The sequence below is a fragment of the Priapulus caudatus genome, unplaced genomic scaffold (genome assembly GCF_000485595.1).
Source record: "Priapulus caudatus unplaced genomic scaffold, Priapulus_caudatus-5.0.1 Scaffold774, whole genome shotgun sequence".
Taxonomy (NCBI): domain Eukaryota; kingdom Metazoa; phylum Priapulida; class Priapulimorpha; order Priapulimorphida; family Priapulidae; genus Priapulus; species Priapulus caudatus.
The window spans coordinates 199,650-220,740 of record NW_014577835.1 but is presented as its reverse complement, the minus strand read 5'-3'; the positions used below and the strand labels follow the sequence as shown (position 1 = coordinate 220,740).

Here is a 21,091-nt window from a genome sequence, read left to right as displayed (position 1 = left end):
TTTTGTCAATCATATCTAAGTGTGTTGCAAGCAATTCCTAATGTTTCAAGCATTGTTCATACCATATCTTAAGCTGTTTGCTTGTCAAAGCATTGCCCTAATGTTTGGTCAGAAGCCACTTGCCCAGTATCATATCTAGAGTGTTGTATAGCATTCGTCAATCATATCTAAGCTGTCGTTGTCACACAGCACTCCGCTGCAGCCTTTGCAACTCGATGACACGCCTTCTCTGTCGTGGTCCTTCGCACCTCGTCTGGTAGATTCTCACGATCGCGCCGCCTGCAGCTCGTTGTCAAGACAGGATACGCCCAGTAGCGCGCCTCGCAGCCGTCGCGCTTTGTGCCCCTGCTGGCGGGCCCCCTGCCTGCACGGCGGGCTGCCGCTCGCGCGCTCTTCTCTTGCGCGGACTGCCGTCCAGGACGGCGGGTCCGCGCTGCACCTTTCCGGCGGGCGACCTTCGTCAGGTCGTGATGACGCTGTCTGCTTCGTCCAGCCGGGGGCGGGCCGGCGCGCACGGCGCTTTGCGTTTCCAGCTGAATGGAGAACGAGGATGGCGGACGCGGCGTTAAAGCCACAAACATATTTGACCAGCAGATTTGTTATCTGATATTTGTTAGGCAGGTCAGGACTGTGCCTGAGCGAATAAAAATGATTGCGCGTGTCCGCCGGGACTGAGCTTGGGCTGCGTGAATCTGGAGGGGCGATGGCGGGGGGCGCCAGAGGGGACTAGGGCCCGTTGCGGGCTGTGCGATGAGGGTTGGCAGGCTTTGGCTGACTGAGCGCTCTGCGGTGCGGGACTGAGGGCTTGGGTGGGCGCGACTGACGCCGTTGGGCTGCGCTAGCACTGCCCGCGCTCTGGGCTGGGTGACTGTCAGCGTTTGCTGGTGGCGACTGAGGTTGCGCGTGTGCTGACTGACCGTTGTGGTTGCCGCCCGCCGACTGAGCTTGCGGGTGCGCGGACTGAGAGTTTTGTGCGTGGCGGACTGGAGGGTTGGCGTGGTCGTGGACTGCGGGTGTGGGTTCGCTGACTGAGGTTGGCGTGGTGGGCACTGAGGTTTGGGTCGTGAGGATCTGTGAGCCGCGTTGTGCATTGGCCTGACGATGCGACGCGTGGTTTGGTGTGCGGGCACTGTCTAGCGCTTGGCGTCGTCGGGGACTTGCAGGTTGCCGGCTAAACTATTAATATATGTATTCACCCAACCCAATTACTCACTTTTGCATTGTCTAAACACAAAACATCGTCACAGCTCTCTTGCCAATTGGATCGAGTCCCTCGACGCGCGCTGCGTATGGGAAATGAGACGTTTGCGGCACGTTACCTGATGCAGGGCGGCACGCAAATTCAGCATATTTATCGCCACCCGGCCCCAGATCCCCGGCTCTTGGTACCGAGTTAATTGTTTACCAGCACTCACCATAATTTACCAGCCCTCAACAAATTTGTTATGTAAAACCATGTCGCATGTTTCACGCTTGCATTCTCGATTTCAAATTTGTAAAATGTTGATAAGTCATGGCATGAACTCCTTCAGGTAAAAAGTAATGTAGGCTATTTGCTATAAATAAAAATGTAGGTACTCACTAACACGGCTGAAACCACCGGCTCGGAGGGCCGGTGTTTTGCCAATGTTACCGGCCCTCCAAATAATTTGCCGGCATATGCCAGTGGGCCGGTGCTAATTTCGCGCCCTGCTATGCTGTGTGCACACTGCACACTAACACAAAACAAAAAAAATTCCTAAACACAAAACATCGTCACAGCTCGAGGTGGTAGGAAATGAGTTTGTGGCATTACCTATGCCGTGCATTAGTTATGCAATGCATTAACAGCGGGCAGCCTTCTCACCTTCATTCGTCACCTCCTCGATGGGAACATTCCACGTTATGAGGTTCCTCGCTGATCGACCTTCCTCCTCTACAATCTTCCGCACCTCCTTAATGTTCTGCTGACTACTGTTCGACATCTGAAACATCAAAACCAGCATAACGAGCTAAACACATAAATGCAGACCAGTTACTTACAATACTTATCTTTTATGATAATGATGCAGCTAATTATCGCATGTGTATATCCGAGCCAAAGCATACATGAGCTAGGTGAGCATGTCAGGAGAAAATACAATTGTGTTAAATGCACATAGATGTCAACTCACTCACTCTTTAGGACACCATTGTGAGTGAATAAGGTTAGCATTGGATTAGGATTAGGGTGGGTTGATGGTTGGAGATAAGAGTGAATTAATTACAGTTAAGGATGGGGATCATAGGGTTTAATGGTGATGAAGTATGTACATGAGCCATAAATAGGACTAAACTTGTGTTATTATCTCTACCTGGGAAGGGTGTGACATCACTACCGCTTCGAGGTGGTTGTCAGGCACGGTCGTGTCTCTGACAGCATTCACTACAGATGTGTACGGTACCGCCCAAGCACCTGTAGTCGGTGGCTGTAGCTGTGGCTGGCTACGCTGTGCAGCAACCGATGGACCACATCCTTCTTCAGATGATTGCCCTCGTTTCTCTACTCCGTGCGACGCGTCGGGTGTTTTCCGAGTGTGAGCGGTGTTAGAAGCGGTAGATCTCACGGTACTCTGTTCTCCGTTTGGCTGTGCACGTGGTTTAGAGATTTCCCGCTCAGGAACTACGTTCGACTTAGCGTTGCTGCCGCTACGCGTACTTGCACCGCGTTCGCGTTGTTGCTGCTGTCGGCTGCCATCGTGCCCATTGTGATTGTTATTTTGCTTTCTCTTTGCGTCGTTTTTGCCGTTTCTAATCATATCTCGTTTGTCGTAATATGGAAATTAACTGTCTGTTATGTCATATAAAGGGATTAAAGTAATATTTATATGCGTCGTTCACGGAACATGTTTCTTTACTATTATTTACCGATATTTTATCAGATGGGAGATGCCACTATAATATTTATGGTGACATTTTCAACACAGTCACGAGTCAGTCAATGACAACAAATCAAAACAATCACAATGTTCTTCAACTTCAACTTGTTCTTGCCACTGCCATCGATGCTACCACTGCGGCTGTACGCGTATCTAACACGCACTCGGTCACAGTTCAAATCTCGCCATTTATAAGTATAAATAAGCGACACAAACGTACTTATTCACAAATTGAATGATTTTACTCAGACAGTAGTAGAATTTACTTGATCCTTACTGGAATCTTGCTTATGCTGTATATTGTTTTGGGTGGTGGTATAACGCGTAAACCGATGTGTAACACAGATTATAGCAGAAACATTAATTTAAAAAGTCTGTTTTTTTAAACTTTATATTTTTATAATATTGATAACTGTTTTACAAGCCATTCTGTAAATATATAACATTATACAACACAATAAATAACCTTAGAATTTTGCTTTACATACGTAACGTAGCTTGAGCCAACCGCAGTCCGCAGCGTATGGCGCTTGTGTCGCATGGCGGCGTTTTTAAGTTTGAGTTGTTGATAATGATATTATATTCTAACTAGTTAATCGCTGTATCTTGATTTACTATTCGGCCTCATTCTTTGATGAGCGTGTCTCTAAAATATGTCAACGTCTTCTGTATGCTCAGAAGATGTCGGTAGTACAAGTGCACAGACTGAACATGAAAACACATCACGAGCCGCCGAGATTCTCCGGTCATCTCTTGGCTTGGCGATAAAAAAATGTATCTCAGTAAAGTACGTGTTTCGTATTATAATTATTGTAAATGTTAAAGGGATTGTTTACTCTAGGTTCTAGTGTTATTTTCAGTTAATTTAGGTTAAAATTACGCTACATAAAAAGTTTCATGGTTCAATCACCATTCTAAATATTATTAAAAAATGTTTTAAAACTAACGACTACAGTTTGTATCTTCAATAATCTTGTATCTTGTAATTGTATCTTGGCGCCCTCTCTTGTATTTCACAACTCACAAGGCACCCGAATCAACGAGTGCGGGGATTATCTAGAAAACAAAGGGATAAACGTCGCCTCTAATTTTCTAAATGTTAGTTTCACGAATCGCCAGTATTTTCCTTACATATTCTAATACTGGTTTTAATATTCCATGGCTGTACCTTTTCCAGTTATCTATTTGTTGTCCCTCCTTATATATTTCATAACTATCACAATTAATTATATAAATGTTCCATATCTTCTTTCATATCCTTATTACATACATCTATTGCACTTATCATTGCTAAAATTATTTTTAAAGTATCCTTTTAGATCAATCATGCATAATTTGCATTTAATTTAAAATTTAAATGCAAAACACGAATCGGTAAATGATAATTCTTTCATATATTCCTTCAATTCTTCAGCAACGACGGTGGCGCCACTCAAAGCGCACGATCTGATAAGTTGCGCAAAACGACTTTTCAGCCAATAGCTACAGACCGAGAGTGTTTCTAATTTAAAAGCAAAAGGATTGTAATATATTATAAACGACATATATAGTTTCAGTTATATTATGGATAAATTTGTCCTAAAATGAACATCGTTCGGTTAAATAGCATTTAGGTATAAATATAATTGCACCTTTGTGATTAGCCCTCGGTCTGTAACGTGCAAAATAAATTGGCAAATGCACAACTTTTTCAGGGTGGCAGCACGGTCGTGGGTGTCAATGGCGCCGTTCAAATGTCGCGCGTCGTAGCGTTGATGTATAATTAATTATAACAATTAAATTAGGTATCTGGTAGAAAGTACGTGTGGGTATAGAAAATTTGTTATACAGTAAGTACAGTTGTATGCAGTAAAATCCTAGAGTCTACTATCCCTTTAAATAAATAGAATGTAGTTTTCTCATTGATTATAACAATATAACCCTTTTAAACTAAGTCTGTAAAGTTTGGTTTGTGCACATCTTTCTTGGCAGCATCACATGATCATGACGTGTACTACAAAAGTACAAGATACAAAGGTTGTTTATTGTCGTTTGTTATTTCTGCGTGGTGCTGGTGCTGGTGGCCGCTGACGTTTTTTAACCAAACATAACAAACATGCGTACATAATTCTTATTTGTAGATACAGGGCTTTTACAGACGCCTACAAGGACGTGCACACAGCAAATCCAGCGGGGCTGAATAAGGTTTATTGCCAGTTCATAAATGGGTTAAAGGAAGGCATCAAGGCAAGATACTATTAGTATTACTGTAGGTTTCTATTTTGTTTCAATTAATTTTAAATTTACGCCGACTAACTCACCTACCATGCAATCGCGGTTTCATGTTTCTCTGGTCAAAAGAAGGTGTTTATCATCTACTGTATGGATGCAACGAAACTTAAACTAATAGAAAACATGTTTTATATAGGAAGAAATTGAGGGTCTCTGCCTTGAGGGGAATGTAATGCAACTCGTCAGCGACTTATACAAAATCAAGAGAGAGAATCCTGGCACAGGCAAAGCATGGTGAGATATTATGAGTTGAGAACATCTTTTATTAAATTGGGTAGATCGAGATACTATATTGGCAATGCTCCATGATTTCCTTGTTTCTCTTTCTCAAAATCTTAAAGGCCTAGCTCCTTTAGTGATATCTATAAACTGTCTAATTTTTACAATTATTTTATGCTAGTATCAAAACGTAAATAACCAAAGCATTCGTATGTTTTTTAGTTGCCTCTGTGATATTTAAAACACGTCTATATGTTGGGTCTATGAATGTTGAAAATCAAATCTTTTGCCAAACCGGCCACCTGGCGGGAAAACGGCTGTGACGTGAGACCAGGTTCTTCCCGCGTTGCACCGCACACAAAGCCTGCATCAGTGCATGAGCACAAAGCTATCCTCGACTGTAACTTTTTTTTTTTTTTGCAGTACATGTTGTGACTCATATTCGGCGTAAACATCCAACTGCCATATTAATTATCATGAGCATGATATATATACATATATATGCATTGTAGACTTTACTACCGGATTAAACCACATTAATACTAAGACAATAAAATCGGTTCCAACCACCATGCTGCTTTAATCACAAGCTCATGCCAATCTGCTCACAGTGTATACGCAATACGTTTCTGTTCTACTTTCTGTTTATCTTCGTGGACCGGTTTACGTTTAGTTTACGTTTCAGCTGACCTCAGGGTTAAACACTACATGCACATATCAATTATTATACTCATACTGTATACACCGAGTTTCTTACGATACAAGTACTAAATGCACATTACACGTGAAATAACTTTGTTACTATTATCAAGTGCATAGATTCTACGTAAGTCCTGTCATAATTTACACTACGCTAAAACATTTACTATCGACTATTGTCAGCTTTGCTTTTCATTAGTCAGGCCTACTGAGGCTACTCTTTTTAGAAAATTAGTCACTATAAAGTCAGTACTGTAGAATGGGAAATCGGACAGTTGCATAATCTGTTGGAAAAAACTTGGCTAGGTCTATTTAGCTTGTACCGAAAGCAAAAACATTTCATTATGTACACCTAGTACCTACAATAAAATACTGAGCTAAACTCACCATTCAGCAACACTTCCATTCAGCAGTCTTCCTTCTGGTTCGACGTTGCCTTGAACATCATCATGAACGATGCCCGGGTAATCGTTGGCCAATGGTTCAAACATGTACGGCTGAATACAACTATCTTCAACATGTTCAACTTCATTGTCTATGTCTACTTCATTTTCATCTTCATCAATGCTGATTGACTGCTCATCCGTATCGTACGAAACTGATAAGTCTAAGACGACTCTGAATCGGTGTTCACATTAGGCTCCATTGTACACGCTTGGCAACGGGTAATCAAGCGAGAGTGCCTGCTCCCACGTCACACTACGTCACGCGCCAAAGTAGGTAGCGCTTTTGCGTTCCCGCAAATGCTTAACATTGTGTCCATCAAAAAATGCGTTTTTCTCATACACCCGAAAACCATTCAACCTGTAAATTTCTTAGTAGTTGTACATAACATAGTTAATTTGATATATGTAACTATTTTTCATCAGTAAAGGAGGCCTTTAAACTGGTTGTAATGTACAGCGGTCGCAATTTATCAGGAACATTACTTTAATGACATGTGAGAAACATTCTTATGCACGTTATTTTAATCAGTTAAAAGGGGGACAAGACCACTGTTGAGCAGGATTATTTTCTGCAAAACAAAAACTTCCTTCTTTCTGAAGTGAAGATTGTAAAACGATCCTAAACTTTAAAGCAAACTGACAATTCTCAGTTTTTTACACCTAACCTCATGTGTATTGTACGCTGTGTGTATTTTGCAATGGGTGTTGTGTTCAAATAATTGCGTAAGGTGCGAGTAGGCATGCATGTGTCACTGGAAATGTGTTAAACATTTAATGGGAACATTTTCATGATTCATAATATTTCCTGGTAAAGCAGGGACCACTGTATATTCATTTTATAGGGTAGATATAGTAGATAATAGGAGTAGATGATAGTCCCCTATTATCTACTCCTGATTTTATACCTGTATGAGCATGTATCTACACATAATCTGTGTGTAAAGCATCTACGGGAATGCAAACTAATATCATAATTCTGCAGCTCCTGATTCTGTTGTAAATTATACTTTTATAGTCATGCCATAGAAATGTGCATCTTGGTCAACTAATTCCATGACAGCAGTGTAATAAAGTATCAGTGTGACTTGTTTTACTGGTCAGATGTGCTGTAGTTGTTTCATGACGTGTCTATCAGTGTCCCTGCTTATGATGGAAGTGCTGTCCCTCTGTAGGAGACCGAGTGGACAACCCAGGGAGGACCTACAAGCGCATCTGCTGCCCGTGAAATTAGAGCATAAATCCACGCTAGAGAGCATGCTGAAACAGCTGCAAGAGGAGAACACTGCCCTACAGCAAGCCGTCCTCGCTCGGCGACGCCACCTACAGGACAGAATGCTCAAACAACAAGAGCTGCAGGTGGGCGATGTTCAAATTGTCATCATCTTACAACGCACAGTTGCACATCAGTAGTTTCCGTATAAAGCAGTCGTTTTTTGTGTAGCTCCACTTAGAATTCATTCCCATTTATTCCTATGGTATGGAATAATAAGGAATTCCTATGGATTTTTCAACCATTCGATACTGACCCCAAAACAATGTAGCCTCATATCGTGGCAGTTATTTCAAGTAAAGACTTGCAGTGTACGTGTGTCATGTGAAAGATAGATACCCCTGGTAGTGTTCTTTTTTATAACAGTGTATGTACTATGTAATAACATGAATCATCCAATCACGAGGGTTGAGTGGCGAATGTATAAAATATTATGCTTCTGAATTCCAGGTGGATCTGCTAGCAACCCCAGGCTCATCATATCTCCACGAGATAGAGCAGTATATGCTGAATACGAAATGATGTACTGGGGTGAACACTCGTAGTGTGTGCGTGCGTGCGTGCGTGTGTGAGGACAGGCAGGGCTGGGGTGAATGCTGGTACTGTATATCAAATCCTTGTAAAACAATTTACATAATAGCTACGTTGTGTAAACTTTATTATAGTTGTAATTTGCAAAGCACATACCAATATTATGTTGTATATACCCCCTTGCTATATTATGATCACATATGTACAGACGTCATGCAACATGGCACCAATATAACTTGTAGACTTTTTAGCTGAATTGTCAATAAAATTATGTGCAAGATAATTGGTCTATTGTCACCGTGACTTCTGTGCACACACTCATTAAATAGTGCAGTTATACATATTATGATCCTGCTGCTACACGCATGAGCTGTCCGCCCTCATTTTCTCCAGTACTGAAAGAAAGAACACAGAACGTCTTACACAAATGCACATCCCTGCTGGGAAAGATTAATTAACACCTGTTGTACACCTTTTTCAGGTTATACTAGAATCATGGCAGTTCTACAGAGAATAGTTAGTCATGACATATTCTCTGAGTCTTAATATGATTAAGTACCTTTTATATGTTGTAATGCACATGTGAACATATTGCAGTACAACATGTACAATAAAATTTTATTTTATTATTTTCTATATTTATAAAGTAGATTAGATACAATAATGTAACCCAAACCCAGGATGTACCAATAATGTAACCCAAACCCCTATCCTGGGTTTGGGTTACATTGTTGTATCTAAAAGTAGATAGACTGATCCTGGACTGGGGTACTTGCTGTTATTTCCAACACTGCTTTAGGAAAAAATCGTATCACTCTACATTACGTTTGGTGAGACAAATGTAGCCACGCTTCCTTGGTAAAGAACAGTATTGAAAATAACAGCCTTTCCCTTAGTCAGGGACCAGCAACTTTTGAGCAAGACTGGCTAATTTGGACATATTTCACTAATTTACAATATGTTATATGAAAGAAGGAATTTTCGGAAGCAGTACTGACAGGGTTTTTAGAATTATTTGCTAAAGAGGCTATCAAGTAGGGGTGTAACGATTAACTGTGATTCAACTATCCTGGTACATCCTATTCGATTTGGTTTTCTTTCCTTTTTTTCGTTTTGGTTCCGGGAAATACATTCAACCCACTCTCAGTTAGGGGAGCGCACACGCCGAGCAAACGGCTCAGCACTTACGCCAAGCCCCTAAACTACTAGTCTAATAGTCTATTTTGGTCAGGTAGATCACTTTAATGAATAGTATTATGACTATTATCCGTGAACTGTATTACTTTATTGTCTTTTGGCCAATGAATAAAACAATAAATGTATAATATTATGATAGTTATTATTATTATTTTTCAAAATGGAGGGAACATTCCCCATCTTCTCAGCACGTTTAATTTTTTACTACTGGAAATAACCAAACCAAATGAACCGAACCGAAGAGCAAAAAAATGAAAACCGAAACAAAATGTATCGTTACATTTGCTTATTGTAATATTGCTTATTGCTATATATTGTAAACATCGTTACATAATTACACCCCTACTATCGAGGCAGGCAGCTCACCTGTGCAAACTGGTGTATGCGTTCCACCATGGCTGCCATCACGGCTGTCACACTGAGATCTATGAGGTTCTGCATGAAGTGAACTGCCTCCTCTTCAGTCAGGTCCAATCGAAACTTGTCCTGCACCTGCACAAGACACGACACGGTTGACATCTGCCAGTCAATCTGACAAATCTTAAACGATGCCTCGTCGTAATTGTCACTTGTTAGGTAAGGCGGGTGAAACGCTTAAACGGTGTTCACTCACGTGGCTCATTTATAGCTACGCGTGTATATTTTATAGCGGCGCAAACATGGGGTTATATCGCAGGTATCAAACTGAAAGTCACACTAGCGTTAAAAACAATGTACTATTTATAAAGTGCATCAGTGCATCGAAACGATCCCATATGAGTTACTCTACAGGTTTCCTCTTGTACCAGTGTCTGCGCGTATTTCATGAAGTGGGTCTATATCATAACATTGTCCCTATAGAACGGAATGCAAGGGTCGCTCTTACGCAAAAGACAGTTTTTTCATACTGCTGTAAAGATCGCATTGCAGGAGGTTTGCTACCTTTCTAACTGTTTTGTCAGGCTCTAACGCAATGTCTGGAATACTTGCATCCACCATTAATGATATCAAATTGAGTATCAAGTTTGCAGACCTAAGCAAAGAAAACATCACAAATTTTGTTGAGCATGAATTGTCCACATCAATGTTGCATGTACAGTGACAATAATGCTAGTACTATAATAATTAGATTAACTAATGAATAGAATTGATATTGAATATCATTCAGACGGATTGTAGGCTCTATTAGATTGAATTCTAATGTTACAATGTCATTTATGAGCTTGATTATTGGAGTTAAATTTGAAATGCGAGTTCAGAAATTACATGACTTCAAAACTATTATGCTTAACCTACTTAAATCACTCTGTCAATGTGAAAACACAACCGTATATATCCATTATTCTTACAATTTAGGTACCAAGTAGTAACTCAAGACAATTTCAGTGACACATCAGAGTGATTTCCCCCGCTCCCAATTCCTGACGACCAACAAGAATTCAGCTGTCTGCCCAAACAATTACAAGAAACTGCGTAACAGCTAATACAAAACATCACAACATGACCAAACCCAACCTTCGCAAATGCAGGAAAGCTGTGTAGCAAAGCGTTTTAAAGTCGCCGAAGAATTCAGAGTTGGTTCCGCCCATTGCTTCCACCATCTCTTTGGTGAGTTTCATCGGTGGTGGCATCGGCTTGGGATCACGTCCCAGGATGTAGCCGAAGTCAATGTGAAATAGCTTGCCTGAAAATTAGCAGTACACAACTTACAAACATACCAACACTCGCGGCCCACTGTCAGACACAACAGGGGTTATGAATGTTTAGGATGCTACACTCTTTCCACGTGAAGCGTTGTAGAAAAGGTCTGACTTCACTGAGTTATGATAATCACAACTATCTACGATGTTTCTGATTACAGTCCTCCTGGTATCGCATCAATAAAGACAATACGCAGTCATAACGTTTAACAAACTGTACGAGGCTAGACACTGGCTGGAGAAGATTGCTAATAAATTACCAAGATTGCTCGAGCTTTTCCCATCACACAGTGAGGAAAAGAAACAGCGTGATGCACTTCGAGTAGGCAAGTGAGTATAGGCATGTGTCAGGATAGTAGTGGTATACACATACCTGTATAGCTAGGTATACACATACCTGTATAGCTAGGTATACACATACCTGTATAGCTAGGTGTACACATACCTGTATAGCTAGGTGTACACAACTGTATAAGCTAGGTAATATCATACCTGTATGCATAGGTGTACAATACTGTATAGCTAGGTATAACGATACCTGTATTAGGGGGGCGTGAGGGGTGATACAGAATTACTGTATATCCTAGGTGTACACTGCACTCTATAGTACGTGTAACACATACCTGGTATATTTAGGTACACAACCTGCTATACTAGGTATACCACATACCTGTATGAGTAGTGTAACAATACCTGCTATAGGCTAGGCTGTACACGTACCTGTATAGCTAGGTGTACACATACCTGTATAGCTAGGTGTAAAATACCGCCCTTTTTTTTTTTTTTTGTTTTGTTTTTTTTTTTTCCTATAGCTAGGTATACATACCTACCTGTATAGCTAGGTATACACCTACTGTTAGCTAGGTGTACGCATACCTGTTCAGCTAGGGTACAGCATACCTGTATAGCTAGAGTTTCACAACAACCTGTATGCGAGGTGTACACATACCTGTATAGATAGCGTATAGCACATACCTGTATAGCTATGGTGTAGCACATACCTGTATAGCTAGGTGTACCAGCATTACCTGTATAGCTAGGTGCTACACATACTGTATAGCTAGGTAATACACATCACCTGTATACATAGGTTACACATACTGTTAGCTAGGTATTACACATACCTGTATAGCTAGGTTACAATACCTTGTATAGCTAGGTGTACACATACCTGTATAGCTAGGTGTACACATACCTGTATAGCTAGGTATACACATACCTGTATAGCTAGGTGTACACATACCTGTATAGCTTAGGTGTACCATACCTGTATAGCTAGGTGTTACAAATACTGTATAGCTAGGTGTACGCATACTCCTGTATAGCTAGAGTGCTACTAATACTGTATAGCTAGGGGTATAAGCGATACCTGTATAGCTAGGGGTCACATTACTGTTTTACTAGCTAGGTATCACATTCCTGTTATGCTAGTGTACACCATCCTGTATAGCTAGGTGCTGACACCAACCTGTATACCCTAGGTATACACACCTGTATACCTAGGTGGTACACATACCGTGTATAGCTAGGTGTACACTACCTGTATTAGCTACGGTATACACCTACCTGTATTAGCTAGCGTAGTATCACATAACCTGTATAGCAGGGTACACATCACTGTATTAAGCTAGGTGTACAAGGATACCTGTATAAGCTAGGTGTACACAACCTGCTATAGCTAGGTGAGCACATACGCTGACAGCTATGTATACACATACTGTATAGCTAGGTGTACCTACAATGACCTGTATAGACAGGTATAACAATACCTGTATAGCTACGGTGTACACATTACCTGTATTTAGCTAGGTGGTACATATACACTGCTATAGATAGGTATACAAATACGCTGTATAGCTAGGAGTTGTACACATACCTGTATAGCTAGGTGTACACATACCTGTAATAGCTAGGTGTACACGATACCTGTTAGTTTTAGGTGTACACATACCTGTCATAGCTAGGTCATCATCATACCTGTATAAGCTAGGTATACAATACTGTATCGCAGATGCACATACGCTGATAGCTAGGTATTGCACATCCTGTAAGCTAGTTAAACACATACCTGCCATAGCTAGGTGTAACACATACTTATAGCCTAGGTTATACACATACCTGCTATAGCTAGTGTGCTACACATACCTGTATAGCTAGCGTGTACACATACCGAGTATAGCTAGGTATAACATACCTGTATACTAGGTATACACATACCTGTATAGCTAGGGGTACACATACCTGTATAGCTAGGTCTACACTATACCTGGTATAGTAGGTAGCACATACCTGTATAGCATAGCGTGCATACACATAACCTGTATAGCTAGGTTACACATACCCTGTATCAGCTAGCCGCTGTACATCATACCTGTATATTAGGTATAATACCTGTATAGCTAGGTGTACACACTACTGTATAGCTAGGTATAACAAATACCTGCATAGCTAGTACACATACTGTATGTACATGTAAACATACCTGCTATAGCTAGATGTAAACATCCTTCGTTGTTGTGAGCAGTAGATTATCCAGGTGTCCATCACAATCCTAGCAGGTATGTTACTAACAACATAGCCAGCTAGCATATATAAACAGAAAACTCAAAGCATCAACAATTGGCCACTCAAATATTAGAGAAGACCGCATGAACTACTTTGCGACAGAGCAGAAAAATCGGTGATAATTCACTTGCTAACAATAATGTGCAATATGAATAGTACCTATATTCAGTTATATATATACAACTCGCGGGGTGGGCACTCAGAGGTGTATGCTGCTACACCCTCTCACTTATTGGTTAATAAGTTATCAGTTTTTTTTTACTAACAATGACACTCATTTAAAATGCATATTCTCAAACAAGAGGAGCACGAACGTACTAACAGAAATTATTTATCACATTACCGTAATATATCGCTAATAACCGCAATTTTGCCTCAGATTTCAACCATGTATCTTGCTCGCCATCGTTTTAGTGCGCCATGACGGAGGGGCAATATACTAGGCGCATACTGTTACCGCATTCATATTCCGGCCGCCCTAGCACCTGTGCGGCTTATAGGCGCCCGCCGTTATTACGCGATCATATATACGGTACTCGTTACTCATTAATTAAACACTCATTCACTCAACTAGCCACAACCACTAGATGCAAACATAACCGAGTTAAGGTAAAATTGCAAGCCACTTCACGAGTTACAACAAGGCCTGCACTTATTTCTGAGTAAGCGCATCCGCAACTACAACAACCAACTGACTTGGTCCCTGCCAATAACTAACCATACATTCACACTACTGACTATGACCAGAATACCGCCACAGATAGTCCTACAGTACTAGTGAACAGTAACTATAAACTAATTACGTAGCATGCCACTCGTACTGGACGCTGAGAGGGTCGTATGTCCCCGCCGGGTACTGCACGAACGTACCCTGGTAACTATCGTAATATGCCGGACCGTACCTCGCCTACTCCAGTCTAGTTGCGGGCCGTATCCTTTCAATAGTGAACCAAGAAATTTTTAATAGTTCAAGGTTTTTATTTATATGTATTCATATCCATGTCTGGAAGATTTTAGCTTGTTGGCACAACGCCAACTTTGGGAACATTTTTAATTAGCTAATTTGCATAATTAACATGGCCAAATACAACTTTTTAACTAATAGGCTAGAATCATGTGTGATAGCTCTTTTCTATATAGGGTTGACCCAGTGAATCCATTTCTGATGTACTTTTCGCCGATAAAGGTCAGGATCAACCTATAAAGTCAAGGTACAAGGTCACTTCGGCTCAAAATTACCTAATTTCACTTACAACGGACTGACTGAAAATTATGTGTTGCTGTGAAGGTGTATTGAGTGCCCCGTATTGAGTGTTGATGATAGTAATGATTATTATTATTGTTGATAAATTAAATAATGCCTGGACCATATGGTCAAGGTTACAATATGGGGTCAAAATACACATTAACTAATGCCGACTAGAATCATGTGTGATAACACTTTTCTACACAAGTTTGACTCAAGGAATCCATTTTGATTTATTTTCGCAGTTAAAGGTCTCGTTTAACCTATAAGGCAAGATCAGGATCACTTTGTTTAAAAATTGACCAAATTCGCTGAATTCCGAAACAAAAATTGCCACCATAATGATCATTTTCAGGTACAATGTGATAGTGTTATCATAGACACAAGATGAGAGGCACGGGATATGTTTAGCCCAATTTATTCTGTCCCAATAGCCTATCTGATCACAGAGTAACGCATCATGGTCACCCCCAGGTGCAGAAAGAGGCACGGAAAGTAACGAAATCGAACAAGAACCTCTTCTACTCTTGGTAACTTCACCATAGGAACACTATTAGCCAGACCAGCCATACTCTACTTTATCTCGTATCAAGCACTGTGTCAAATAATGAGGTAACTAAGCAGTCCCTCAGCCGGCCCAGTCGATCCAAAGTCACATCACTGCGCTGCCACAACAGACCACTTTGCGTTAGCTGTCAAGATCATCACATGCACGGAAGCTCAGAATTGATAAAAGAATTGTTGCATCACAGCTATGAAAAATCATCTGCGTTTCGTAAAAGCGCTGCAGCATCTTGGGCGGACCAACAGTGTGGCGCTACATCAGGCTATGGGGCTGGAGAAGAGGGGGGATCATATCTGGATGTCATATTTGGATGGATGGACACGTCCTGACCTACCACATCTACACCCCAATGGACGGAGGACACACACGCCATGGGACACGAATTCCAGCAATCTCATCCATGTGGTATCATAATGAGGGAGTTTGTGGCGGGCAGCATATCAACACTGATATACCCCGATTGAAAGGCTGCCAGCTTTACCCTCGACTCCTGAAGCAGGTGATGCCGGCATTGGCTCTATTGCACGACACTGGCAAGAAACAGGTGCACTCATGCCCTCTCCCAAATGTGACTAGCGCGCAGTTTTAAAAAGTCATTCATACCAGGAAAGCCTGAATCGTGCCCAGGAGAAGGATGAGCAGTGGTTGTTTAACGTGTTGAGGAAAGAGGGTGCCACTGATGCGGACCTGATGGTAGTTGGCAGCAATTCTTTGCGCATTGTATGGACAACCTGCAGGCACCTCCATGACTCATGCTCACTACAATCTATACACCCGTAAACGTGGCGAAACCACTGCGCATCATGTCACTGCCGCCCAACAGCAGAAATCTCTACCACCATTGCTCGTGCCCACTTTGGAAGGCTGCCGAAACTAGGGTTTATTCCTCAGATGTCTCCATCTCAGAGTATGGTTGGGAATAAAGGATGGGATACACTTGTCCTTGCATTGATTAGTGGCACACTGGGACGCAGCCGCTTCTGATGAATGTGATCTGCTGATGCTGTCGAGCAATGGGTGGCATGCAAAGCTAAATGTAGCTGGTCACCGTGAAAAACTAGCTGCTCCAAACTACGTGCTCTGCACAGTCGGTGATGCGTTCTGCAACACATTCACAAGAAAGAGCGGGATGATAAGGATGACGAGCATGAGTGTGATTATTGAAGGATCGGAGTGAGGAGCAAGAAGACGATGAGCTGCGAGGTTGATTTTCAGAACAGAACTACAGAACATCTGAGTTTCAAATCACGCACAAAATTTATGTGTGCAATAGTCATGTTTCTTGATGCTTTAAATACTATTAGTCATTGATTTCGTCCTAAATTATATTAATTGCATATATTGTTCACAAATGTTGGTTGCTTTAGACTGACTATCATTTTATAAGGCATAAATGTATAGGGTGGAGTTATTTTAACTTAAAAAACGTGTTTAAATGAATAAATAAACGAATAATTATTGTGAATGTTATAAATCTTGCAATAAATTTGTAGTGATTTTACCTTGACCTCTAATGCAGACCGTGATTCCCATATGGCCCATCATTATTGAAATTTATCAAAAATAAATATAATAACTACTTTGCAACATTACCATCATCCACAATTTATTTGGGACAGTTCCGATGGTGGCAATTTTGCCTTACGGAAATTCAAGCGAATTTCGTCAATTTTGAACCAAAGTGATCCTGACCTTGACCTTATAGTTAAACGTGAGCTTTAACTGGCGAAAATAACATTAGAAATGGATTCTTGAGTCAAACTTGTTGTAGAAAAGTGTTATCACACATGATTCTAGGTCCGATTAGTTAAAAAGTGTATTTGACCCCATATTGTAACCTTGACCCCATATGGTCAGGCATTATTTTAATTTATCAACAATGATAATAATGCATTACTATCATCAACAATCAATACAGGGACTCAATACCACTCTTAACAGCAACACATAATTTTCAGTCAGTTACGTTGTAAGTGAAATTAGGGTAATTTAAGCCGAAGTGACCTTGACCTTGACTTTATAGGTTTATCCTGACCTTTAATCGCGAAAGTAACATCAGAAATGGATTCACTTGGCGTCAACCCTATATAGAAAAGAACTATCACACATGATTCTAAGCCTATTAGTTAAAAGGGTGTATTTGGCCATGTTATTATGCAAATTAGCTAGATAAAAATGTCCCAAAGTTGGCGTTGCTGCCAACAAAGCTAAAAATCTTCCAGACATGGATATGAATACATATCAATAAAAAAACCTTGAACTATTAAAAATTTCTTGGTTCGCTATTCTGCAACTGGACTACTAACGAGTCTAGGGAGTCGCCTACGCCTACTCCCTAACCCTACCCCTAATCCTAACCCTAACCCTAACCATATCAAATAGTGACCAGGGTACGTTCCGGTATATCGGACCGTAACCAGGGTACGTTCCGGCAGTACCCTGGGGGACATAAACCCTATGAGCTCTACTGACTGTGACCAGACTACCACCACAGATATTCCTACAGTACTATAGTGAACAGTAACTAAACTGACCGCAGCTCTTGATGTAATTGTCCATGACCTCTGGCACGATGCCAAACTGGCCGGTCTCCGACGGCGCATGCTTGCGGAAGAAGTTCTGGATGCCTCCCTCGGTGTTGAGCACTTCGCGGACCGCCACTGAGTCAATGAACTGCACGAGACCTAGACAAGATAGCGAGAGAAGCCAGGCCGCTAAAGCTTGCACCCCGATTAGCTGAGATTGCAGCACCACTTAGGCACCTTGCTAAGAAGGAGAATGAGTTTGTGTGGGACGGCCAGCCTGATGCGGTATTCCAACAGGTGAAAGACTTTGGACTTTGGTCAAAGTACGGGTCGGCTCTGTCTGCCCCTCTTAATTTATTAGCACTTACTTTTACTTTTAACCGTAGGACCAACGACCCGTAGGATTATAGATCAGTCTCCAGCAACGCAGAGTGATGCATGCGCCCTCTACCAGGGAAGGGCCTGCGACATCGATCAAGCTCGATCGAGCGATTTAAGTTAAGAGTGTACTTAATTACAGTTGCAGGAACTCGATTGTGAAACTTGCGAATGCTGAACGACTGTGGGGGGAACCAATGTAACCTGTATAATATAATAAATCACTCAAGTGTGTTCACTACGGTTGCAAGATACAACGATTCAATATGTTAATTAAGCCAATTAATGCATTTTAACGAAGTCAGCAAGTAACATCAAATATTATAATTAACTAATATTGTCAGTATAAATACGCAAGATACCACACAAAAGCCACAGGCACTTAGAGCGTTTCAATAAAATATAATGCTAAATAAATACGAAATCTATTTACTACCAAATTCTTAATGTTTCTCTACTCTCTTTCACCTATTATTGCCGACAATTTCCTGCAAATGCCGTCCAAATGCTCCTCTGCTACACACACTGGCACCGTGCGCACGCTGCCGGCATTTGGACGACATTTACAGGAAATTGTCGGCAATAATAGGTGAAAGAGAGTAGAGAAACATTAAGACTTTGGTAGTAAATAGATTTCGTCTTTATTTAGCATTATATTTTATTGAAATGCTCAAAGTGCCGCTGATAGGGTCTATGTCCCCCAGGGTACTATCGGAGGGTACCCTGGGTACGGTTCGATATATCGGAAAGTACCTCGGGGTACTATACGATATGTCACTGCGTACCCTGCATTGCCCCACCGTACCCTGATTTTCACATACACAGTCTGTGAAACAGCAAAAATATTGAGATTAATTGATGAATCATCAATTAATATGAATAATTTAGAAAAATTAATAAAAGCTAGTAGTCTCGTAGTTTAATGTTATCATTGTAATACTATCATTACCATAAACAAAAATGGTTTGACATTGACATCAAATAAAAAAAAAATCAATATGCACGTGACGGCGGCAATACCTTGCGGTGGTAATACCTCACCCACCAGTATAGGGGAGAAGCGTAAAATGTTGTCATCCACTAAAAATTATCATTTTTCTGCAAAACCATATGTATATGGTTCTGCATGATTTTCATGACCAATTGGCTGAAAGTCAGGGTACGGTGGGACAATGCAGGGTACGCAGCGACATATCGTATAGTACCCCGATGTACTTTCCGATATATCGAACCGTACCCAGGGTACCCTCCGATAGTAACCTGGGGGACATAGACCCAATATCAGCCCAAGTGCTTGTGACATAAGCAGTATAGCAAAGCAGCTATACTGGCGCTATCTGTCAGTGAGCTGCACAACCTACCATGTTTGCTGCTCGTTGCCAGAACTCTATAAGGTGTTAATTTCAAGTCCAAATTCTCTTTCTTCAACAACTGCAATAGAATAAGAGGAGAATGCTTTAACCAATTGGTTACCTTACTAGTGCCATTGTTTAAAAAAAATAAATAACAGAGTATAGCAGAGCAGGTTACATCTGCCCTTCTCAGAGAGGAAATTCATACAGCAAAGTACCTTTCTCTCAGGAACAGAAAAGCTACTGCATAGCCCAACGACTGAAATCGCCAAGTGATAAAGAGTTTGTCAAACCTGGATCCTGTAAATTATTATTTCAGGCATTTGATACTTCCCATATGTATATTTATGTTCTCACATGTTCCCCCATAGTACTGAATATTTTCATATTGCCCACTCACCCTGTGTTGACACCCCACGTAAGATTTAAGAGAGTGGTGTGTAGGTGATTGTGTTGTGTCTGTAACATCATATCACGTTCACTCTATAACAAAATAGTCAACAGTTTTTGGTGAGTTGATTTTGCATTTTATTTTAATGTCGACATGCAAATTTCTACAAGTATCTGCGCCCGTAAGGAAGTCATTTCTACTACAAACACAAAGCAAGTCTGATCACACAACTGTACAAAACATGAGAATTCATGCACAACTAGTTGGCAACATTACATCATTTGGTATGGAACTCTGCACACCAATTACTTAAAATTGTCAAAATTAACGACTAATAATAAACTACTAGCAATCTACAAAAATTTGGTGATGAAACTGACCTATAAACATCCAGTCAAAATAGGTTATAATAGGATAAGTCGCGCAAGTAATCACGTGCAGTAATCGCATTTTCACTAAATCGTTAATCAGAATAGAACCCTCGTTGAATCGCCTCCACTTGGATCCAAAGCGGAGTGACACGAGCCTTTCTGTCCAGTTGTTCGCCAAGAGGGTACGGTACCCCAGATGTCTCCCTCTCTCTCCCTCCTCTTAGGAATTGGGCTGCATTCTTGGCAGGTCTGCCCCACCTCCCTTCTCTTGGGGATAGGGTTGCACTCTTCGCAGTAAGTATACCCCTCTTCTTTCCTCTCTGAGGCAGGGCTGCCTTCAACGTAGGTCTGCCCCTCCCCCTTCCTCTCTGACATGGGGCTGCCCTCAACGTAGGTCTGCCCCTCCCCCTTCCTCTCTGACATGGGGCTGCCCTCAACGTAGGTCTGCCCCTCCCCCTTCCTCTCTGACATGGGGCTGCCCTCAACGTA

The 21,091-nt window shown here is 41.3% G+C and overlaps 3 protein-coding genes across 3 annotated transcripts in view; 1 reads left to right on the top strand and 2 right to left on the bottom strand.

The window, feature by feature from the left end:
- Positions 1-1,224: 1,224 nt before the first annotated feature.
- Positions 1,225-3,182, bottom strand: LOC106813442. Its single transcript, XM_014817572.1, has 3 exons — positions 2,334-3,182; positions 1,847-1,964; positions 1,225-1,283 (listed from the first exon to the last, which is right to left on the bottom strand). The coding sequence occupies exons 1-3, from the start codon at positions 2,775-2,777 to the stop codon at positions 1,225-1,227; spliced, it is 621 nt and encodes a 206-aa protein (XP_014673058.1). The 5' UTR covers positions 2,778-3,182.
- A 239-nt stretch (positions 3,183-3,421) lies between these two features.
- LOC106813447 lies at positions 3,422-9,660 on the top strand. The gene is made up of 5 exons (XM_014817579.1): positions 3,422-3,684; positions 5,018-5,123; positions 5,305-5,402; positions 7,705-7,888; positions 8,253-9,660. The coding sequence occupies exons 1-5, from the start codon at positions 3,551-3,553 to the stop codon at positions 8,322-8,324; spliced, it is 594 nt and encodes a 197-aa protein (XP_014673065.1). The 5' UTR covers positions 3,422-3,550; the 3' UTR covers positions 8,325-9,660.
- LOC106813440 (phosphatidylinositol 3-kinase catalytic subunit type 3-like) overlaps positions 8,437-21,091 on the bottom strand; it is a 42,194-nt gene continuing 29,539 nt past the window's right edge. The window contains 7 exon segments of the mRNA XM_014817571.1: positions 8,437-8,728; positions 9,897-10,022; positions 10,452-10,542; positions 11,025-11,188; positions 13,713-13,755; positions 13,757-13,775; positions 18,105-18,269. Coding sequence (XP_014673057.1) covers positions 8,714-8,728; positions 9,897-10,022; positions 10,452-10,542; positions 11,025-11,188; positions 13,713-13,755; positions 13,757-13,775; positions 18,105-18,269 — 623 coding nt within the window. The 3' untranslated portion in view covers positions 8,437-8,713.